The 24,644-nt window shown below is 44.1% G+C and overlaps 1 protein-coding gene and 1 long non-coding RNA gene across 2 annotated transcripts in view; one reads left to right on the top strand and one right to left on the bottom strand.

Moving 5' to 3' along the window:
* Positions 1 to 570: 570 nt before the first annotated feature.
* LOC105738836 lies at positions 571 to 4,894 on the bottom strand. The gene is made up of 2 exons (XR_001114693.2): positions 4,497 to 4,894; positions 571 to 3,052 (listed from the first exon to the last, which is right to left on the bottom strand). It is a non-coding gene; the product is annotated as an uncharacterized LOC105738836 (long non-coding RNA).
* PDZRN3 (PDZ domain containing ring finger 3) overlaps positions 3,523 to 24,644 on the top strand; it is a 242,725-nt gene continuing 221,603 nt past the window's right edge. The window contains exons 1-2 of the mRNA XM_030801604.1: positions 3,523 to 4,361; positions 20,029 to 20,115. Coding sequence (XP_030657464.1) covers positions 3,639 to 4,361; positions 20,029 to 20,115 — 810 coding nt within the window. The 5' untranslated portion in view covers positions 3,523 to 3,638. The remainder of the gene's footprint in view (positions 4,362 to 20,028; positions 20,116 to 24,644) is intronic.

The raw sequence follows: 24,644 nt of genomic DNA on the forward strand, positions 1-24,644 counted from the left end.
GCTAGTAGAATACAAACATCTGCGCCTGGGGAGGAAAATTTTTAAAAAAATGTAAAAACCCTTGACTTTCTTTTTGTTTGTTTTTTCTAGTACTGAAGCCACAAATTATCCAGACCCTAGAGGTAGCTGAGGATTGATACCCAGCAAACATGGAGGGGTGGAGTCGTTATCCATATCATTTGTAAGGGAGTGCCTCCTGAGCTGGAGCTTGCGGAGGAAGGCGCATAATGCTTATGGTGATTAAGAGTGAGGGTTCTGAAATTCTCCTGTTGACATCCCTGACTGGAGGGATATCTTATGTAACCTTATAAGGTACCTACACCTACTTAGATATCTTATGTAACCTCTATAAACCTCAGTTTCTCCGTCTGTAAAACAGGGCGGACAACATACCTACCTCTCTATGTGCAATGAGGATTAACGAGACAATGAAGGTCAAGTGCTGAGCACAGTGCTTGGTACCTAGTAAGAGTTCCAAAAAAACTGGTAGATATTATTATCATCTTCTGATTAAACATGCTGATGGAAAGAACACTAAAAACAGAGTTTAAAATCAGAATGGGATCGTGGTGAATATAGAAATAGTATTTTTATTAGGCTTGGGGCCACATTTTGATTAGAAAGTGCAGAATCAGACGATAAATGGAAGGGGTAAGAGCAAGAGGTAGTGGAAGCCACAAAAATAATTTGCAAAGTGACCAATCCAGCTGTCCACAAGGAATTCACCCATACATAAACACTCAGATGTTTCTGCGACGGTTGAGTAAGTATCTAATCCATGTCAGAAAAATCAGCTACTTTTCTCAGGAGGCCTGCCACACCAAACATTCATCTTCCTACAGTTTTTATTCATGTTTATTGGTATGGTGCCTTGAGTTTTCGATTTATAATAACATCCCTCTCTCACTGTGCAGCATTCACCAGGTGGTTCCACAGCCAGCAGAAAATGTGGACTGACGGCCTTGCCTGACTTCAGTAATGAGCAAAAAGCTTCCTTAAAACTGTGGTTCTCAATACGGCACTGGCCACGTCTGGTTGTCACAACAAGGGGTTGTTACTATGTCTAGTGGATAGTGGCCAGAGATGCTCCTAAATATCCTGCAATACAGACGGTAACCACCCCCCCACACACACAACAAATATTTATTTGAATGAAAATGTCAGTAGTACCAAGGTTGAGAAACTCTGCCCTCAACTCCTTCTTCCTAATATTTTTGGCTCTCATTTCTCCTGTCAAGTTCGGTGACTGAAATCATATGCATGGTCTTGCCAGCTCTGACATTGTAGGATTTTTTTTGTCTAACCTCCAAGAATTTTGATACTAAAATTAACCAGTGAGGAGTGGCACAGACTTTCCTTATGCCTAAAGTGGCCAATCCACAGTAGGCTATGGCTTCTGTGGCCTCAGCTGTAGCATTTCAGCAACAACCTCTCAATCTGCCATCTGGGAGACCACCCGAGGGGTGGTAGAACATCTCCAAAAAGAAGTGTACACCCCAAGTAAGCACTAATTTACATTTATGGTGTAGGACAGAACTTTTCTGTTTCTCAAAACCAGTTTGGTTTGAAGATTATCACCCTGTTGACACTAGCTCATTCTCTGAAACTGACAAGCCCACACAACTTTGGTGAAAGAATTTGTTTCCTACCCATTATCTGAGAGCCCATGAGTAGCTTAATGAATATACTGATGGAGGATTCCCTGGCACAAGCTTATCGGAACAAAGGCCAATAATATTCCACCCCATGCAGAATCCTATCAAAGCAATGCGTTAATTGATTAAAGCAATTAAAAGAAAGTCTCCACCACAAATAGGCAACAAATGCCACCAAAACTGATTAAAGAACACTGTCGAGTGACCTCAACCATGCACTGAAAAATCTAGTGAGTGACAACTTTTTAAAGGTCAGTGCGAAACAAGTAATCCTTATGAACATCAAGGCAATTCTTTCACTCTGATGAAGCAATTAAATAGTGAAGGTCATGGGGCTTTAGCAGCCACATAAAAGAAAGAAGGAAAGCAATTAGACAAAATGGATGCTGTAATCCTACTTTCCAGGCCCTAGAGTCTCGCTGAATACAGAGTTCCTGCTTCACCGTTCAGAACTCTCCCGGTTCACTGTTCAGACACTGGCAGCAGATTCCAAATGAGAATTCCATAGCTTGATTCCACTCTCATCAATGCTGACTGCGTGTTTCTTAGGAATGTCTATAGCCTTGGGAGGTAAAAAATAAAATAAAATAAAATCAATGGATGATGCTATGAACTTTACACCCAGTTTGGAATTCCAAAAATATTCCTCCAATGCTCAGGAGTGTTGCTGAATGCTACCCAGTCAGGTTTGCTGTACTGCAGGGAATGAATGTCCAGATCTATGGATCGCCAGGGTTTTCCAATCAAGTGGGAATCCAAGGACCAGCATGGACTAGCAGCATTGGCATCACTTGGAAGTGCTTTCAGTATGGAGATTCTCGGACCCCGCCCCAGACCCACCGTATCAGAACCGCAACAACATTAAAATGTGAGAAACACTGATCTACAGGACCCTACAGGGCACTTTTGTTTTGTTTTTATCCTTCTTCCAGCCTGAGTTTCCTCAATGGAAAGATGACAAAGTGTACACACACAACAAACCAAAACTGAAGGAGGGCAGTTGTTGACATGATCTTGGGGATGATGAGTCTTCTCCCAGTTCTAACTTCTGCAGTCAGCATCGCTTCTTTTGTAATCGCGGGAAAATAATTTTCAAATGGGGCTAACCCTCTCACAACATTGTACTAATGATCTTTAAAGCGACGGATTTAGAAGCGCTCAGCACCACGCTTGCCACACTGCAGGGCAGACACTTCAGAGGTGTTAGGTGAAGTGGATGGAGCCAGCACGCTGGCCTCTCCCACTCCGACAGCTGGCGAGCAGCTCTTGTCCACCAAAACTTCCCCGGGTAGATTCACCCACCGCTCCTGGAAACCTGCTAAATCCTGGAGGTTCGCAGAACCTCTGGTCGGAACTGAAGTTGCAGCCGGAGCGTCCCGCAGGCTTTGTAACTTTCCCTGGAATGAAATAAATAAATAAAGACCGTAAGTGCTGAGATAGCGGGCCCCAAGATATTTTTAGTCTTCTGCAATCAGCCACTAGAGGAAGCGGGAGGGAGAAGAGAGTAAAAAAGTTTTGATCCGTTCGGGAAGAGGCTCGAAGAGAAACCTTGGGAGAAAGCAGTAGCCTCAGCTCCAAACTCAGCGAGCTTTTCTCGGCTGGCGTTTTGTCTCCTATAGCGTAGACTGTAAAAGAACAGAAAGGAGTTTCCCGAGAGGATTCAGGCTGGCGTCCTGGGCTGGCCCGTCCCTTCTGGCGAGCCTCAGTGTCCTCCCACGCGCTTCTGCCTTCCAGCCTCCTCCCTTTTTCACGGGGCTGGCGGGAGGCATCCGAGGCAAGATGTATGTGCGCTCGCGCTCGCGCAAATACGGCCGGAGGAGTCCTGTTCCTCGGGCATTTTCCGAGGAAGTCTGGATCAATTAGGCTCAGTCCGGGGAGAGCAAGCGAGCGGGCGGGCGGCGCAGCCGGCCTGTCTGGGCCGCCTCGTGGGGAGGGAGGGGGCGCCCGGCCGCCCGGCGGCGACCCCGGGGCCTGGCCTTCACCATGGGCTTCGAGCTGGACCGCTTCGACGGCGACGTGGACCCGGACCTGAAGTGCGCGCTGTGCCACAAGGTCCTGGAGGACCCGCTGACCACGCCGTGCGGCCACGTCTTCTGCGCTGGCTGCGTGCTGCCCTGGGTGGTGCAGGAGGGCAGCTGCCCGGCGCGCTGCCGCGGTCGCCTGTCGGCCAAAGAGCTCAACCACGTCTTGCCGCTCAAGCGCCTTATCCTCAAGCTGGACATCAAGTGCGCGTACGCGGCGCGCGGCTGCGGCCGGGTGGTCAAACTGCAGCAGCTGCCGGAGCACCTCGAGCGCTGCGACTTCGCGCCCGCGCGCTGTCGCCACGCGGGCTGCGGCCAGGTGCTGCTGCGGCGCGACGTGGAGGCGCACATGCGCGACGCGTGCGACGCGCGGCCCGTGGGCCGCTGCCAGGAGGGCTGCGGGCTGCCCTTGACGCACGGCGAGCAGCGCGCGGGCGGCCACTGCTGCGCGCGAGCGCTGCGGGCGCACAACGGCGCGCTGCAGGCCCGCCTGGGCGCGCTGCACAAGGCGCTCAAGAAGGAGGCGCTGCGCGCTGGGAAGCGCGAGAAGTCGCTGGTGGCCCAGCTGGCCGCGGCGCAGCTCGAGCTGCAGATGACCGCGCTGCGCTACCAGAAGAAATTCACCGAATACAGCGCGCGCCTCGACTCGCTCAGCCGCTGCGTGGCCGCGCCGCCCGGCGGCAAGGTAGGCGCCTGCTGCCCGCCCCGACCTCCAGCCAGGATCCCTGGGGACCCAAGGGCCCCGCCCCATCCCTTTGGGTACGGGGGCCCGAGCTTCCCGGGAACATCCTTGCTTCCTCCCTCTTCTTCCACTGCTTACCAGCTGTATCACTACTTGCAGGTCGCTGAACCTGCCTGAGGTGGAACACTGTGGTCCCTTATAGTCTAGACGTAACCGGTAAAGTATAGTCGTACAGCTTCAGGGGTTCTGGAAGGACGAAAAAGAATCCACAAGCAAGTGTAGGATAAGAATGAAGAATGCAGCTCCAGAGTCAAAACTGCGTTCAAAGGCTTTGCTGCTCAGACCAGCTGGGGGATCTCGGGCAAGTTGCTTACCCTCTAGAGGTCAGAAACCTATAGAATGACACTCAGGAGAGGAAAGATGGACACATTGGGTGAATTGTATCCGTGCATCTTTTAGGATTCCAGAAAAAAAAGTAAAGGGAACCCGCAGCCAGTGTAGATTAAGTTAAGAAGGATACCAGAAGAGAGGCCTCTGGGGTAAAAGCTGGATGCAAGCGTGGGCTTTGCAGCCAACTAGCTGGCTGACCTTGAGCAAACTGCTTAACCTCTCTAAAGTTGGAAACTATGGTCCCTAGAGACGTGGTATACAGAGTAAAAACAGCCAGGCACCCCTGAGGTATTCATCCAGGGATTTCAGAAAGAATTAAAGGAGCACTCTGCCCCCAACAAGTATAAAGTAATAATTAAGTGTGAGTCCTCTGGAATTAAAACTGTTTTCAAATCTGGGCTTTTTGCTGACCAGCTGGTTGAACTTCTGGCTTAATTCCCAGGTCCCTCAGTTTCCCTCAGTGCGAAAGGTTTTTGTCAGGCTTCAGGGAGAGAGTTTAGTAGAAGGGCCTGGTACTGTGCCTGGCAGAGAGTGAATAAATGCTCAGCAAGTGTTACCTACAATTATTTTTAACATCTCCACCTGAGCAGTCCCCTTGAGCGAGGGTTTACTTTGCTCCAGGCTGGGTGCTGCATTCTTCCCAGTCATTTCCTTTTTAATCAAGTGAGGTTGGTGTGACCCTACCCATTTAGTAGATGAAAAAACTGAGGCTCATTAAGGGGAAGTTTCATGCCTGGGTCTCAGCTTTTGGGTGCAAAGCTGCATGTCGAATCTTTGTGTGCCCATCTTTCCAGCCCACGTCCTATAAACTATCACGTTGCTCCTCAGTGCAACCACAAGTGCCATTTATTGAGTGTTTATTAAGTGCCACCAACAGTAGGAAGTACTTTACATGCATTACCTATGTTGTCCTTTGAGATGAGGGAACAGACTCAGAGAAGTTATAGAACTTGTCCAAAATTAAATAGTGACTTAGGGAGCAGAGCTAGACTCAAATTCTACCTCAGAGTTCTCAGTTTGGGGGCATATTGGCATTTGGGGCCCCATAACTCTTAGTTGGGAGGGGAGGTACTGTGCTGTGCATTGTAGGATGTTTAGTAGCATTCTTGGCCTCCCTCCCAAGTCGTGACAGTCCAAATATTGTCAAGTGTCCTCTGGAGGGGCAAAGTCGCCCAGGTTGAGAACCACTGGTTTCCCTGATTGCAAAAGCCACATTTTCAACAGCTGGGTACTTCTGCCTTCCTGGGGAGGGGCCTGGGCCTGCTGCCACTGCTCTGGTTGCCTGCTCCAGGTGGCGTGGCAGAAAGGGGAAAATATTTGCCGGAGGCTCCCCCAAGGGCCTGTGTCTGCTTTGCCTCCCCCTGCCCTCTCCCAGCCCCCCTTCCATACGTGCACACCAGGCCTGCAAGTTTTCCGACCTGGCCCCCCTTCCTGGCCCCTGGCCTGCCTGTCAGCTGCAGTCTCAGCAGCTGGCCAGCTCTGGGCGAAGGGCAAATATTTACAGCTCCACAGCTCACCCAGGACCTCACAGGCACACAAAAGACTGGTGTGAGCCTTTGAATCACCAAAACAGAGGGCAAAGCTTGGTCTTCAATCAGGCGCCAGATTTAGGGTGAAGGAGTTCCCGAGTTTCTACTGTTTATCCTGTCATCTGGACTTCCCTCATCGTTTTAAGTGACGCTTATTTATAAATAAGCCATTCACTGCCCCAGAGTTTATGCATCATTTATTGTTGAGCTAGTTTATTATTTCTTCCTAACTTTCTGTTTTCTTTCTGGAGTGTTTGGGTAAAATCTCTCTCAGAATCAAAAATATGATACTTGAATCAAAACTGTGGATATTTTTGAGGCTCTGTTGGGTTAGTGGGTAGCATAAAGAAGGATGTTAAGCTTAGGGACAAGATGTTGATTTTGAACTTAAGGAGAAAGGTTTGTTCTGGAGTTGGAGCCCTGCTTGGAACTTTGACGAACCTCAGTGCCAGCCTTGAGAACAGCAAAGGATGTTCTAGCCCAGAAGCTGCCCTAGATAGGCCTCAGACCCAGGCTGGCCTCAGCTGAGGCCTTAGGGAAACTTGCTGTCTCTCCTTGCCCCGAAATTAACCCTCACTGGCCCTTACTGAAAGCTTTTGCTGTTCCTGGGTCAACCATAAAACTCCTCCCATTGGAAGCTGTTTAAGAACTTGTTTATTTCATTGGGCCGGCTCTCTGCTCCTGCTGGGTACTGTTTATGCACTTCTAAAAGGCAGAAGGATTTGTATGTCCTGGAAACTCTAATGCGCAACATTTTTATTTTCTTTTTAAAATAAGCCCTAATGTTTGCTTCTCTGTTATAAGCTGAAGGAGATTAGAAACACCTAGATTTTCAGTACCAGCTCTTCAGCAGCCTAGAACTTGCACAAATGATGTGGCATTCTTTAAATTATCTTAGGTTTCAGTTTTTTTGACACCTGCTGAGCGCTTAGGGTTTGTTACTGCTGTACCAGCATAGATGTTGTCTCTTCTGTTCTACCATGTGAGCTATATTAAGGATTCTCAAGGCTTAGCGTGATTGGAGTCACTGGAGAGCTTAACACAGATTCGTGAGTCTCACCCCTAGAGATTCTGATCCATTAGGGCTGGCCAGAGGCCTGATACTCTGCATTTTCAATGAGCTCCCAGATCATGCTGGTCCTTTAAGTAGCTGCTAAGCTAGACGAAGAGCTTACGCTCAGGTAGATATAGACGAAACATGTATTGGTCTTCACACAGTTATGGTTTCACTGATCATTGTCTAAACACCTTCCTAAATTTCTTAAGACCAGGATAAAATTTTAAAACCCAGACTGCCTGGGCCAGGTGCAGTGGCTCACGCCTGTAATCCCAGCACTTTGGGAGGCCGAGGCAGGTGGATCACGAGGTCAGGAGATCGAGACCATCCTGGCTAACACGGTGAAACCCCGTCTCTACTAAAAATACAAAAAATTAGCCGGGCGCGGTGGCAGGCGCCAGTAGTCCCAGCTACTCGGGAGGCTGAGGCAGGAGAATTGGCGTGAATCCGGGAGGCGGAGCTTGCAGTAAGCCGAGATAGCACCACTGCACTCCAGCCTGGGTGCCTAGGTGAAAGAACAAGACTCCGTCTCAAAAAAAAAAAAAAAAAAAAAACCCAGACTGCCTAGCAGTTAAATGACAGATAATCATAGCCTAGACAGGCATCTCTGATCTCACTGAGGCCACATCTGAGCTGCAACAGACTTGGGATTGCTACACTTGAGTAAGTTAAGGAGTTCTGCTTCCAGCCTCAGTTTCCCACCCTGACTTACCCCTCTGATTCTTAGAGCAAAAGCACTCCAAAGCAAACATCTTTTTTGCTTTTCTTTCTGGGAAAGGAACAATTCTGCACGTAACTTTCCTTGGATTGATTGAAAAACTTGAGATACATCCTCGATACCTTTTGTTCTTTAACCTCCCATCCAGTCTGTCTTTGAATCCTGTGGATTTTACCTCCTAAATACATTTTGAATCTATTCATAGCTCTCCAGCTCACTCAAATGACCACCTTGGTCCAAACCAGAGTTTGTGAATCAGCACTACCAACATTTTGGAATGGATAATTCTTTGTGGGTGTGTTGGTGGTCGTGGTGGTAGTGGTGATGGGGGTGGGAGGCTGACCTGTGCATTGGAGGATGTTTAGCAACATCCCTGGCATCTGCCTACCTACCTACTAGAGGCTAGTAGCACTTTCCAAGTAGTGTCAACAATATTTCTGGATGTTGCCAAACATCCTTGGGGGGCAAAACTGGCCTTTGTCTCAAACACTCTTGCCTGGACCATAACTCTTTCCTCTACAAATCTTCTTGCTCCTCTTCAGTTCCTTCTTTACCTAGCATCAGGAATTAATCTCTTAGAAATGTGTATCTTTTATCACTCTCCCCCAAGCCTCCTATGCTGTCCCATTTCTCTTGGTTGGCTATAAGGTCCAACATGCTCTGGATCCTACTGGTTTCCACCTGCCTGGATTCTTCTCCCCTTCATCCTCTTCTCTCAGCTTCTCATGTCTCTGAGAGTCGATGGATGTGCCCCTAAGCTCCTTTTTGCCTCCAGGCCTTTGCACTTGCTCTTCTGTCTACCTGGAACAATCTTACCAAGTACTCTGCACTAAATAACCTGCAAATTTTCCACCTCTCCCCTCTTGCCCACAGCCTTTCTGTCTGCACGTAGGATTTGCATAACACTAGACAATCATTCTTTCTATTCTCATCTCAGCTCAAGCATCACTACCTCTAGGAAGCCAGGCCTCTAGGACCTCACAGACTACATCTGGTGCCCTGAGACTCTTACTTTGGTTATCCTCCTGCATGGCATTTATCATAGCTGTAACTACATAAGTGGAAGAGTCTGTCTTGTCCAGTGCCATGTCTATGACACTAATCCATCGCCATGTGCACTGTAAGCTCTTGATATGTATTCATTTGGTGATGAGTTCAAGATTGAAAGGCCTGTCTTGGCAGTCATCAAAACTTTTTAGGTTGCTAACCAAAAGTGGGCTCGTGTTTAAAAAGAATGAGTTTCTCCGTGATGCCCCAGTTAACAAAATTGTTTCCAGGTTTAGGGGAGGCATTATTTTTGTTCCACTAGATCCACCCAGGTCAAGTTTTATAAAGCCCCAAATCCCAGAAACTATTTTGTCCTTTTCAGAACTGGAAATAAGTAAATCTGATAGACAATTGTATCAAAAGATGTTCCAGATGTCCAAACACTTTGTAATGTATCTATTAGAGTATTCACCATGAAGTAAATTTTGTTTCTGAAAAGCTCCTGCTTAGAGCCATTCCGTAGTATATCTAACAAAACAGCCCACTTCTGCTGAAAAAAAAAGTTATAGATTGTCACTTCTATTTCATTTCTGTGATTTATAAGGAAAATTAGGATTTGGTTTACAAATATATTACCCAGCTACACTGGATTAAATGAGTATAACCAGACAATTTGAATTGGCAATTCTTTTGAGATTTGTCTGTGAGTGGCTCTTTCTGTGTTCAGAAATGGTGCTTGCCTTACTATAAAAATATTTGATGAGTAAGAATCTATTTATAAGGCAATTATGCATTGGACCGTAGACCAAGGAGCTTAAAAGGAAAGAAAACAATATTCACTGAGTTCCACTGGGTGCCATACACTTAAGGTGCTTTCTGTATGTGCATATGTTATCTTCTCCATGTTCTTTATTAGATAGACCTCTTTTTTTAATGGGAGTGGCAGATTATGAAAGATTAAGGCTAGAAGTTAGATTTTAAATGTGGAGCTGGGATTTGAACCCAGTGTTGCCCATCTCCGAGCTCACACTGTTACCAAAATAAGAAAAGAATTTTTTCCTGGGGCAGTGCCCTTCTCTAAAGTCTCGCACAGGCTTTCAAAGCACCATTATTATATATGCCAAGTACTGTTTGGATTGGAGGTGTACATGCATTATTTTATTTCATCCTCAGAAAGACCCTGCAAGATAGGTGCTCTTACCTTTGACTCTTTCCTTCCATTTTACAGATGAAAAAACAGAAGCTCAGAAAGTTAAATAACTTGCCAAGTGTCCTCCACTGGCTCATGTTAGTTTGCCTCTTGGCTTCTGGTCCATGAAATGTTTTCATCCCATACCATGTTCCCATTTACAGAGGGCCAGTGTAGAGCACATGGAGTACAAAACAAAACAGATCCTGGCTGTGAAAGAGATTTAGGCCGGGCACGGTGGCGCACGCCTGTAATCTCAACACTTTGGGAGGCCTAGCCAGGAAGATCACTTGAGGTCAGGAGTTTGAGATCAGTCTAGCCAACATGGTGAAACCCAGTCTCTGCCAAAAATATGAAAATTAGATGTGCTGGTGCACACCTGTAGTCCCAGCTACTGGGGAGGCTGAGGCAGGAGAATCGCTTGAACTCTGGAGGCAGAGGTTGCTGTGAGCCAAGACCAGATCGTGCCAGTGCACTCCAGCCAGGGCAACAGAGTGAGACCCCGTTAAAAAAAAAAAAAAAATAGATTTAGACAAAAAGATGATGTCCTGGATGAAATATGAGCACATCTCTTTAATTTTTATCCTGGTAATTTTAAGAGTGGTTAACAGTAGGAATGAAGTGAAGTTTTTCCAAATGTATTCTGCCGTTTAGCTCCTCACATTCTCATACCCCTAGTGCCAGGCCCTGTGGTAGGCACCGTTGGATAGAAAGGTAAAATTGAGCAGCTTTAACCAAGGGGATCAATCAGACACCCACGTATGCCTTTGAAAGCACAAGTCTTACTATTCTTTGCTCACCCAAACTTTTATGCCATGGGTTAGCCTCTGTCTCCCCTTGACTAATAATGTCCTAATAAGCCTGTTAAAATAAGAAAGGGAAGTGGTATAACATAATGATTACTCTTGTAAAGAAAATAACTACCAGATGGACCTGAGCAGCCATCTTTCTCACTCATTCCATCCATATATTTACAGGGAATTTAAAGAGCAGAGGCACTGCGTAATCTTTGTATGTTGCAGGTCTTGCAGCCACCCCATCCCCAGGAAGGGCAGTGATGAGCCTTTTCCCTGGCATCAGCAGTGTGTGTGCAGAGAAGAGTGCTGGGCAGGAGATCACCCCTAGTATTTTGCTAAAAGCTGTTTTTAGGTGCCCCGTGTCTTTGCTGTGTTTGGATAGGTGAGGGATGAAGTCCCATCGGATTGTGGGTCAAGGTTAGATGCAGGCCTTGGGTCCACAGGCTGACTCCAAGGTACCCTGAATAGAGCTAGTGTATTGTATGTGGTTAGTATCCATATCCTGGGATCAGCAATATTGGGGTTCATGTGTTCCCTTTGCCCTATTGTTGAGGGCCCCTGGGAGGCTCTTCTAACCTTTAAGCCTTAATTGCCTCACCTCTAAAATGGGATCATAATATGCCTGTTGTTAGGGTTGTTATTAAGATGAAATGAGATGATGTACATAAGGGCACAGTAAGTCTTATCAAGCATTTCTTGACCATCTATTAAGTGCTGGACACCTGTAGGATTTTAACATTTTTTTCAAATAAATCACTGAAGAAAGTTTAGGAATTTAAAGTGGTTGTTATCTAGAAGAAAAGAGATTGTTACTCAAAGATTCGGTTTCATTGTAAGCCTCCTGCTGCCCCTGAGTAACCCATTCTCTGGATTTCTATCCTCTGTTTTGCAATGGTGGAAATGTGTGAAAGAGGGATATTCAAGTTCATTTGGGCTAAGATGTAAAGGTGGAGGGCTAAAGCTTATGAGTAACATGTGGGTTACAGAGTTGTTTGTTTTTTCCACCCAAATGAACAAAGCTAAGGAGAGACTGGCCAGACAAACCTCCTACCGTCATGTAAGCAAGTGCACTTATGGTTTTATAGATGAGTAGCCTCTGCTTTCTATCTTAGTCTATTTGTGTTGATATGAAGAAATACCTGAGGCTGGGTAATTTGTAAAGAAAGAGGTTTATTTGGCTCATGGTCCTGCAGGTTGCACAAGAAACATGGCACCAGCTTCTGCTCAGGTTCTGGTGAGGGCCTCAGGCTGCTTCCGATCATGGCAGAAGGCAAAGGCTAGCCTGCATGTGCAGAGATTACATGGAGAGAAAAGAGGCAATGGAGAGAGAGAGGAGAGAAGTTCCAGGCTCTTTTAACAACCAGCTCTTGCAAGAACTAATAGAGCAGAGCTCACTCACTGCCCACCACCACCCTGGTACAGCAGTAATCTCTTCATGAGGTGTCCACCCCCATAACCCAAACACCTCCCATTAGACTCCACCTCCAATGTTAGAATTAGATATCAACATGAGATTTGGGGGGATAGTCATCCAAACTACAGCACTTTTTTTTTAATTTAGGGAAGAAAATGCTTCTAGTTGGTAATTTGATGTATACATTTGAAAACCACTCTGTCTTAGTGCATTTAGGCTGCTGTAACAAAAATATGAGAAATTGGATAGCTTATAAACAACAGAAATTTATTTCTCGTAATTTTGGAGGCCAGGAACCCCTAGATCAAGGTGCCAGCAGATTCAGGGTCTGGTGAGGACCCACTTTCTGATTCATAGATGGCTGTCTTTCTGCTGTTGTGCTCACATAGTAGAAAGGGTGAGGGATCTCTCTTGGGCCCCTTTATAAGGGCACTAATCCCTAATCACATCCCAAAGGCCCCACCTGCTAATACCATCACTTTGGGAATTAGGATTTCAACATACGAATTTTGAGGGCACATAAACATTCAGATCATAGCACATCCCATAATTAAGGGGAAGTGTTAAGATGCTGTAACACCTTAAAGGTTTGTTGGTGTCATTTTTGGTGAAGCATTGCTTGTGGTTGTTCACCAGAAAAGCAGATGAGTCAGTGACAAAAATGAGAGAGAAAATTTGAAATCAAGCTCATGGAAATAAAAAATTAGACCTTTATGGATTTTTTCACGTTGTGTAAATATAGTAGCAGACTTTTTTAAACTAGGAAAGTACTGAAACGTCTTCTCATATTAGTTTTCAAAAATATCTTGTTTGGCTTAGGACTGTGTGAACTATTGTGCAGATATTATGACTCTGGAAACGCTCTTGTTTTTTTTTCTACCTGTTCCCTCATGCCCTTTGTCTCCCTTCATTCTCTCTACATCTTTTTTTGATGACAGAAACATCCTGTTAATACTTTCGTTGAGTGTCTCATCCAATTTCAACTTAATTTCAAGCACCGTCCTTATGACTACCTTCAGTCTTAGGCTTTGGAACAGTTTCCTCTTATGTTCTTCTGCAAGAATCACTTCCTTAGAGCTGGGTGGAATTACAAGGCAAGGCTGGTCCAAACTGCTTCACCATTAATAATTGTAAAAGTTTTAACTACAAAGAGAACAAAAGCATAGGAGTGAAGACATCACCAGTTCTTCAGTACAGAATTTCTGGCAGCCAGCTCTACCTCTTGGTCCCCTCAACCCCCATCTCTGCACATTTTTGCCTGGAAACAGCCAAATATACAGTGCTTTCATTTCACTAGTCAACAGACAGAGCTGTTTCCCAGCTGTGTGAAGACTAGTGGGTCTTTGTGAGCTTTACATAATCTGAGGCTGCGAGGTGTTACCTCACACAGACTGGCGGTCAGTCAGTTACATTTCTCAAAACCCACTGGACAGCTTTCTGGTCTAGCCAGTTCTCTGCTGTGAGTCCCACAACAGACATCATTAGGCAACACCTGTCCTTAGGCAGAAAAGGAGTTTTTAAAAAGAGTCCACATTGACAGTGGCGTGGATGGACCCTGTGAACCACCACACTGATTAGGAGATGTCTTGTGTCCAAGCTTTTGAGGCTGGATGGTTTGGAGGAGAATGGTGACAGAGTAATACTAAAGAGAAAACGGACTTTGCCAATAGATGGTTCACATTCTTGGATGCTTAAAAAAATGCAGCCTCCTAAGATGTCTTTTTGACATTCAAATTACATTCAATTTTTGATTTTCCACTGTGACTTTTCTTCCCCCAACCAATTCTTATCCAATTAGACCTTGAGTTGAAAGCTGAGAAGATTATTTGGGGTAATTTTAACATCGATCTAATAGTTACATGTTCAAATATAATAGCAAAGCTTCTTTTAAACAAAATCAACTGTATCTTCCTGAAAAGTGGGCTTGCATATCTGCTTGTATCTTGGCTTAGGCACTTTGGATGGTTCATGTCAGTGTTAAGGTCTGGATACCCACAACCCCTTCTCCAAGGTTAATATGTCCCTGCCTTTTCTCAATCCTAAAGACCTAAGCTTCTCCCAGGGAGATCCTACGTTGCATTAGGGGCCCAGCTAACCTCTTGAATTGTGTTTGGGTGGGGGCTAGGGTGCTAAGGATCCGATAGAGCTTCTTGACCAGCCCAAGGAAACAGATGTCACTGGGCTCCAGAATATGACCAGAACCACCCTTCTGCACCCTGCATCCCAGGTTCTTGTTGAGAACTCCTCAGTCTTCTGGGTCGGGATTACTGAAGGGAAGAGGCACTTGCCCTTTGGGAAGAGTTACTGAATAGAAGGCAACTCTGTGAAAGCTGCCAAGAAGGTGCCACTCCATTTCCATTTGTTGTTGTTTTTCCTCTGTTCTTCACCTTCTTTTCATACCAACCCATCGAGACCCACTGACATGGTAGAACTTGGAGCAGTCTATAGTGTGTAGCAATCCCGAAGTACCCTGTACTCCCAGACTCCCCAGCTCGTTTCTGCCTCCACTGTTCCTAAGTTCACCATTTCTTAGCCTTGATGTTTCTCCTATCCTGTTGTGAGCCAAAATCTGTTTCCCATCCCCTTTGCTCCTGTGGCCATCCCCTTCCAGGTGTGACCATGTTATGTATGTGATTTCCCCTTTTCCTGGCCCACAGTCCAGTTGGTCAGTATCATCTCCCTGTCTTACCTGTGCTCTACTGAAAGTCCAAGCTGAGCTGCTCCCCTCATCTTCCTTCCCATGTCTCCTCCCACCACCTTCAGAATAAAAATTGTCTACCTGGTGGTCACTCCACTGGTCCCCTAAAATGTGCCTCTCTTTTTCCAGTCATAGAGAAAGATAGATATAGTTAGGAATATATAATGATATTTATTTACTTAGCTTTCAAGCCCCAGCTCTTCCAAACTTGCTTTAGACTAAGTTAAAGCGAGATTAGGCATTCTCCATTGCCTAGATTTTGTAGAAGAGTAATGTATGTGGGAAAAGAGCATCGTGACCTCGGTGTTGAGCTATGTGTATGTCCAGCGTAGCACTGTGCCTTGTGTTTTGGGTGCTAATTATTGGCCAGATGCCATACTGAGGCAGTCTTTGGGTATCTGTCTATCTCAGTCATGCATCCTAGTAACCTGGTGACATGAGAACTGGTGACATGAGAAGGAACCATTATCATTCCCTTTCTGTGGATGAGGACACATCTCAGATTCTGACTCTGATGATGCACCAATCTGAGATGCCTGAAGACATCTTAAGTCCAGCCCTGAACTCAGAGAATCTCTCTCAAGGGACAATTAAGACAATGTCCAAAACACATTTCTCAGCCAGACAGCATCTTGCAAAGAATGTTTTTGAACAACCAAGTTCACCTTCTGTGCTTCCTTGCCAGATGCAATGGACATGATGGTCCGAGAACTTAACCATTATGCTGCTCCTGTCATGGCATAATAGTCTTATACTTTTCAGGGTATAGTAGACATTCTTAATCTTTGCAATTATTATTTCATAGTCCAAAGAAGCCTTACTTAAAACTCTAATTGCCAGATGAATTAATTGTCTGATCCTTCATGCCAGGCTCAGTCTTTGGAGGCAGAAGGATTTAGAATAGGGTGCAAACATTTACCAGCACAGTACAAAGATTGTAGGCACCGGAGTCACATGTGGACCTGGGTTCCAATCATGACCTTCCCACTTTGCCACTATGTGATCATGAGCAAGTGTGTGATTTTCCCCGAGCCTCAGTTTTTCCAGGTTTAGAGCATTGATAAAATGCCTGCTTCGGAAGGCAAGTGTGTTTGTTGGCTTATCAGTTTCTATGAAGTTGGGTTCATTTCCCTCTTTGTTTTACTATGTTTTGAGACCATTGCAAATCATGGGTTATGATAAACTCCCCAAACAGACCAATATTGGTTAAATTTTCCTGTAAATGAAAGATGCTGCTGCCTATCACAGTTACCATGTCTGTGAACAGTCAGGAAAGCAGCTTTGATAAGAGCCTTTGCCCTTATCCCATTTACACCTCTTTTCAATCGGTGGGATGTAATTGAATGATAATTATTTAAGTACCCTCTCTCCTGAAGCATTTTGACCCTAGGAACAGGTTAAATGGTTAAGCAGAGGTTAATGTTAACATGTTAAATGTTTTATATGAAGGTATCTGTTTACAATCTCAATTAATACTTCTTGTGAAAAATTAGAAGTTAAACTAAAGTAGTTAAGGTTGTTTGTGGGGAAAGGAGTGAAAAGGAAAAACCAGAATCAAGTTGTCAAAGAATAGCAAATAACCTTTGGTAATTAGTTGGAGAAATGAAAGGAATTCAGCCCAGACTGAACATTTTCTTTTATCCCTCCCTGCATCCTGTGTTGAATCTTCTACATGTTGCTTTACTACTGTAAATCAACTCTAAAATAGGCAATGCAACCTAAAGCCAATGTCTGACCCTTGTGGACAGTAGACTAGATCAAGATGCTTATAGAAAATAAGAACACCCTTGTTTCTCCCCAGCATTGCATCTGGCAAGGAAGCATAGAAGTTAACTTAGTTGTTCAGAAACATTCTTTGCAAGATGCTGTTTGGTTGAGGAATGTTGTATTTCAGACATTGTCTTAGTTGTCCCTTGGGAGAGATCTCTGAGGTCAGGGCTGGACTTAGATGTCTTCACACATCTCAGATTGGTTCCTTTGGAGATAAATAGTTCAGTAAACAGTTTGGAATTTTGTTCTGATACTGGCCTCCTGGGTAAGCCCTCCTTTGATAAGTTCCTTTTTGGAATTTCAACAATAAAACCATCTTGAACAGGACCTAAGATGTTGCTAACTTATGTGCAATTATTTTTTATATTCTACACAGAAAGAGAGTAGTATAGAAGTGTAATTAAGATGTAGGATTGGGAAGTATGGGTCTGAATCCCAGCTCAACATTTTACTAGCTCCTTAGCATGGGACAACTTTCTTAATCATTCTCCCTCAGTCTTCCCACCTATATCATGAGGATGGTAGTAGTGCAATTTTTAAGATTGCTTGGATTAAAAAATGAAATAAAGCACTTAAATTGTCAGTATAGTTTCTGGCACATAGTTTGCAGCCAGTAAATGTTAGCTGTTATCATTTTCAATGCGATATAATAAGATTATTTTCTTCTTTTTTTCTTGAATAAGTGGTTATCACACAGTAGATTGAAGACCAATCCTTTAAATCATGTGATTGTGCATTCTTTTTTGTGCATCACTTGAGATTGTCAAACTAAAGCCATCTGCCTTGGATTACTGTGTAACTGTGCAGTTTCTATCATTGATTAATTATGAAAGCCAGACATGTAAGATATGTAAGATAACTTGCCAAATTCCCATGTATTTCTAACTTTTCACCCCCTTAAGATAGCAAAGTAAGAAATGGACTTAGTGAGATTTTCAGCTTCCTAAGTAGAAAGATAGAAACTGTTTCAATTTGAAAATCATGTTTATATCTCAAAACTATTAGGTTGCTTCTGGATTTTCTTTTAGAGCAGTGAAAGTTATTGCCTATTGGCTGGGCGCGGTGACTCACGCCTGTAATCCCAGCACTTTGGGAGGCCGAGGCGGGTGGATCATGAGGTCAGGAGATCAAGACCATCTTGGCTAACACGGTGAAACCCCGTCTCTACTAAAGAAATACAAAAAATTAGCCGGGCGCGGTGGCAGGCGCCTGTAGTCCCAGTTACTTGGGAGGCTGAGATAGGAGAATGGCGTCAACCCGGGAGGCGGAGCTTGCAGTGAGCCGAGATCGTGCCACTGCAGTCCAGCCTGGGCGAAAGAGCAAGACTCCATCTCAAAAAAAATTAAAAAAGGAAAGTTGTTATTGCCTATTAACTTGTTACAGTTCAAATTGGTTATAAAGAGGGATAGTGTTGATAGATGCTTTTGATGGTGGTGCTGTTTATCAGAACATTTTTTAAAAACCAGTAGGCTGTCATTAAAGAGGCTCTGCTGTTTTTCGTTGGGTACAGTAACTTGATAGAGACTAGCTTCTTTTTTATATATAATTCTGTATTTTATATATTAAGTGACTCTTAAGAAATGAATGTTGTGTTGTCCTTATAAGACACCTGGTTCTTTCATCAGAAACAGAGTATCTTTTTCTCATAATAAATTGTCATTTTTGTTTTTACAGTGTATTTCTAATTGATGTTTAGGCTCACAAGAAAGTTCTGAAAATATCTTTAATTTGGTTGTATAATAACTACTCGTGAGAAAGGGGTTGTGCTTAAGACTTTAAGCATGGAGATAATTCTACATGGTGAAGCCCATTGATCTTTCATAATATATATATATATTTTTTTAGCTCTACTGGGCACATTTCTCCTGGCAAAATGTGAAACCAGAGTTGCACATTGACAGCCATAGCAATAACTGAAGCGCTGCTCCAGGAAACTCACAGGGCACTGCAGGTGCAAACAGTGCTTTCCTTTGCCAGTGTGGTTGAGTCAGAGAGTTGCATTCATGCTTTTCAAATATGGCCATTTATTTCCCCAGAAAAGGTAGAAGACAAAAGTTTGAACAGAAAGCAAAAATATCAGAGTAAAATCTCTCTTGTCATAAGCTGTGAGTGTTATTTTTAAAACAGCTTATTAAATATTTTATATTTAAAAGAAATACCACATTTGAATACTACCGTGTTTAAATAGAAAATGTTAAGTGAAGCAAATGCCGATTTATAGGCAGTACACAGGCTGTGATGTTTTGCATGTCATCCATATTATTGAAAACATGTCAAAGGTGTATCAGCGAGTTGAATGTTTATGTCAAAGAATATTACATGACAGTTTTCACATAAGGTTAAATCTATTTTTATCTGTCTGCTCTCACTTGAGAGTGTTAGTTGAGAACACTCTCCCTGGCATCTCTGTTGCCTTTGACTGTCGAACATTACGCTCTGTGACCTGCCTGGGTCACTTCTACTTGTTTGATTTAAAGGTCACATTGACCAGCCTTAAACAGAGTGCTTTCTGTTAAACAGCTCTGCGTCTCGTGTGGATTGGACAGTAATTACTTTGTGAAAATGCCACATCCCCCTTTTCAGTAAGATTCAGGATTTTTTGTTTTCCGTGTGTGTTTGCATCTCACTTTTCATGCACTATTTTTCCCCAAGTCTCCCAAACAGAGATGGCTATTGATGGGCCATGCATGCACTCACACTTCCGAAAGGATTGCTATTTGAACCTTTCATGACATGACATGAATGCCGCTGTTGAGAATGGTTGAGAAACAAAGTAGCCGTCTAGACAGCCTGCATGTGATGGGCTGGTCGAAAGAAAGATGCATTTGCAGTCCAAGGTGTCATTCATAGAAAATGTTCATTGGGCATGTCTGGACATCTCCAGACATTCTTAGGTGGTCATTCCTGGGTTAGATGGTATCTAGAAATGTTTATAAGCTCTTAAACACAAGACAGAATTTCAGATTGGGTTCCAGAAGTTTCCTTAGTTAAAATTCCCAAAAGATAACAGAATTTGTAATGATTAGCTGAGTAGTCCTTGAGTACACTTAGATAGAAGGAAAATTCCTACCGTCTGTTCCCTGTTGGTACATAAAAGTTTGATCTCATTTGTTACCTGCAGGGTGAAGAAACCAAAAGCCTGACTCTTGTCCTGCATCGGGACTCCGGCTCCCTGGGATTCAATATTATTGGTGGCCGGCCGAGTGTGGTATGTTAATTACTAAAATGTGTTTTTCCTTTTCCTGGTGTAGCTGGAAAGAGAGGTCAAGGTTTGAAGGGGACAGTGAGGAGCAGGAAACCTTGCTCACTTCATTCTGCTCTGCGTCGTTAGAGAATTCATTGGCTATCTAACATCTTCACACTTAGGGATTTTTATTGCATAGTCTCCTAAAACAGCATTGGCCTAGTAATATAACAACTAATTTAAACTGTTTGGTTTTGGGGGCGCATTTCTTTTTTTTGTTAGGGGGTACATTTCTGTTTGGATTGTATAGCAGTTGGGCTGAATGAAGTTGCCTGAGATGTGTGTAGTTGGAACTGGGTAACCAGCCACCGTCCTAGACCGAGCTGGAGTGTGGGCTCCAGACTGGAAGCCTGATCTTGAGTTCTGCTCTGTCAGCTGTTCATTAGAGACAATTCTCTAGTTTGTGGGTGACTGCATCCCTTTGCTTTCTCTTCCCACTGCAGCTCTTTGACCACCACATTGATCAGCAGACCCTCCTTTAGAAAGAAGAGGCCGAATTCAAATCTGTCAGTTTAATTATGGGGAAAATGTTCAAAGAATGGGCTCCGGAGAGGAGCACTGGATGTGTTTCAGAATCTCACATTTGAAGGGGGATTATCTGAATATGTCCCATCCCTTACCCTTTTCTTTTCCTGACCATCTCCTTGTTTATTAGCTTAAAAGGAAAATAGTTAAAGGAAAGCAAAAGAAAACAAAAATGTTTCATTCAACAAATAAGTATTGAACATAGGCTGTTTGCTAAGGGCCAGGAGATACAATGGAAGCCAGAAAGACTGAGGCCCTGTGGTCATTGAGTCCTGGTGGGGATGTCAGACAAGAAACAAGTGAATACAATAATTACAGATTGGATTGGAAGAAGTGTGATGAAGGATAAAAAATGGGAGGATGGCACATGGCAGATACCAGTCAAGAAGCAAAGGGTATCATTAGCTTGGGTTATCAGGAAAGACAAGAGGAGATTGTAGTAAGCAGAAACCTCAAGGACGAGAAGATGCCAGCCATCCAGATAGGAATAGGTGTGCCCTGCCCTCATGGAGCTCACCTCCAGATGGGGAGACTGATGAGTTGGGAGAGCATAGCACTGCTTTCATTGATGTACTCTGTGCCTGCCCACAGCTAATGATACCTTGGGATGAGTTAACCCTGCGGGAGGAGGTGTCCTGGGGAGGGGCCATTGGAGCTGAGTTCAGAAGTTTGAACAGGAGTTTGCTAGATCAGAGGACCGTATTTTGTTTGTATATATAATGCGTACACACTACCAAATGAATACATTATATGCCTTATGAAAAGTTACATACAAAAGGGAGTATTTTAAATAATGAAATTAAAATATGACTATGAATAAAATGTCAAGTATGTTCTCCTGCCATTCCAATGCATTGTGTTATATGCATTCACCTGTGAAGACCCCTGAGCTAGAGGAAAGCAGTTGGACGCTGGGGTTTTGCAGGTGTTGGGACTGGAGCTCATACAAGGCCTGGAGCAGGAACAGAGTTGGGAACTGGGGGAGCTGCAAGTAAGCAGAGTGTGGAAAGAGTTGAGGGATGGGCAGGGAAGTGGTCAGAAAGAGGGCTGGTGAAGAAAACAAGGGCTTGACCCCAAAGGGCCTAAGTCTTGAGTCTGGGATTTAAATTACCTAGGGCGGGAGGGGCCAACACATGGCTTCAGTTGAAGGGAGTGACACAAAGAGATTGATGATTAAATTCCCTTTGCTTTTAGCCCATTCCACAGTTTCAAAAACAAACAAACAATGGTTTATTATCAGAAACGACAACTTAATTATGTGATTTGTAGTTGTTAAAATGATGAACATTATCTGTCTTACCAAACATACATATAAAAAAGAACATTTTAAATGGTGAGAATACATTATAAATATGAGGGTAGATGGGGACAGGGATAATTCCCACTTTATTGAGCCTCAGGGATGTGATCACATGGTTGTGTTTCTTGCATTCTCTCCGTGGAATTCTTAAAAACTATAGAACCACGTGAGGTTGGTATATTTTTATTTTTACCTTTTACTGGTTGTCTGAGATCCCAGGCTGCGTGTCATCATGTGCTGTTCTGATTTAGTCCTTGCTGCCAGGGGTCCTCCACACTCGCCAGCCTTAGGAGGGACTGAGGGAGCAAACTGCACTCAAATATCTAGACATTTGGCTCCAGGAAGCAGCAGGGTCAGACTTGAGCCCGTGGGTCAGAACATGAGCCCATGTTCTACAACTTACCATCAAGAACATGTTTTGCCGTTTAGCACAGATGAGTTGGCCGTTCTTTGTTTACACTCATAATTATTCCTCCGCCCTTTGTTACCAGTTTTGAGAAACAACTTCAATAAATTAAGATTCACTTCACAATTAGATGTTTCACAAGCTATAGCAAACAAAAGAACCCAAACCAAGAAGACCTATTCTCTGCCCCAGGTCTAAACCACACCAAAGCCTAATGTTGGAAATTGCTCAAAATGGAGAGGCCTGTGGCCAAGTGATTGTTGGGAAACCTACTATGTTAAAGCCAGTGAAGATGGTGTTCAGTTTCCACACTCACCAGGGCAAAGTGACATTCCAGCCCCACTGGAATACAGTTCTTCCCTGTGCTTACCAAAGAGCAGGTTTAAGTTACTTTCTTTTTCTTTTTTACAAAAGGTGCTTTAAGTACAAGCCAGACCTGATTTTGTAGCTTGCATTAGTATTTTCAATTTATGTGGTCTCTTTGCCAGAACTGCCTGCATGGCTTCCAGAGGAAAATTTAATTCCCTGTGCATGTGTTTGCCATAGTGCTTTTCAGAATTTGTCCTGATTAGCAGAAATAGCATCATGAAACCTGAATGTATTCTGCACTGTTGCCTAGAAAATCTGGCAGGTCATTGAGTACATGCTAAAAAGCCAAGATGAGCAACAACGCACACACGTTGTTAGTTACTAGAAGAATACAGTACAAATGATGTCCGTGTTTCCCGAGGAATTCCTGTGTTAGATGCTTGTTTGGGTTGTGAAATAGCCTAGCCATAGCTCTGACATAAGGCTTTTCACTGCGTGATCAGTATGCAATACTCTTAGCAAAATCATATCATTCATTTTTTAGTCCTCATAACCCTAAAGAAACAGCAGCCAGTCTGTTGTATCAAACTTTCACTTAAGCCTTTGGGAAGTGTACTTAGGTACCCTTGCTATGAAAACAATCCCCTTTCGTTTCTCTCTTACTCAAGGCAGCAAAACAAAATAAATTCCAAGTCATATTAGTTGACCTTGATAAATAGCTCTAACTAACTCTCTGAGGAGAGGAGCCAAACAAACTAATAATAAAGAGATACCTTTTAAGAGAAAAATCTAGCTTTTTTTTTTTTTTTTTGAGACGGTGGTCTCACTCTGCCACCCAGGTTGGAGTGCGGTGGCACAATCTTGGCTCACGGCAACCTCTGCCTCCCAGGCTCAAGCCATCCTCCCACCTCAGCCTCCCAAGTAGCTGGGACCATAAATGCTTGGCTAATTTTTTGTATTGGTAGAGATGGGGTTTCACCATGTTGCCCAGGCTGGTCTTGAATTCCTGAGCTCAGGTGATCCACCAGCCTCGGCCTCACAAAGCGCTGGGAGTGCAGGTGTGAGCTGCCATGCCTGGCCTGCTTTATGTGCTTTTTGCATCCTTCCCCACCCCTCACCACTGTCTCAATTTAATCTAACTGCCGGTGTTTGTTCTTGCTTCTTCCTCTCTAATTTTTGCTTGAGCTTTCTAGTACTCCTTAAGAGTTATTACTTATGTGCAGTGTGGTATTTTGCAAAACAAACGAAAGCCAAAATCCTATCCCCTATCTCCCTCTTTCTCTCCAGCCAAGAAATGCAAAGTGGTTAAATCAGAGTAAACACAGATCTCTTTTCATTTGATATATTGACATCACCTCTTAGGGAACTCAAGCTTGTTCATAAATCTTTTGTGGTCCATTGAGACTCTTCAGGTTCATCTAGTGGAATATTCCATAGCCTGAAATGTTGCACTTCTGAATTCCTGTGTGTTTTGAGTTTTCTCAGTGGGAGACAGTATTGTACACAGAGCATGTAATGTGCAAGAGGATCCACTTCGCCTCAGTTTGAAACTGAGCTGTACCACTTTTTAGCTGTGTGACCTTGGTTGAGTTACTGAACCTCTCTCAATCTCAGGATTTTCACCTGTGGAATGGATAATAATGGTACTTATCACTTGTGATTATTGTGAGGATTAAACAGTGCACGTAGAGCACTCACTGTGTACCTGGTACCTAGTTTGTGCTCAGTAAAGGAAGCTGCTGTGCAGCTTTATGCATCCATTTCAGGTGTGCATGTAGGGAACTACACAGATGTGTTCAGACTAGTGCCTCAGTAAGGCTGTGGTGAGAGAGGAAGGAGGCACAGAGGTATTCAGATGGTAAAGGGTTAGTGTGCAGGAAGTCTGTGCAGAGCACTGTGATGCTAGGAAGGGATGCCTTTTGAGGATAGATGATCCTACACAGCACCCACAGG

Source organism: Nomascus leucogenys, chromosome 21 (genome assembly GCF_006542625.1).
Source record: "Nomascus leucogenys isolate Asia chromosome 21, Asia_NLE_v1, whole genome shotgun sequence".
Lineage (NCBI taxonomy): Eukaryota > Metazoa > Chordata > Mammalia > Primates > Hylobatidae > Nomascus > Nomascus leucogenys.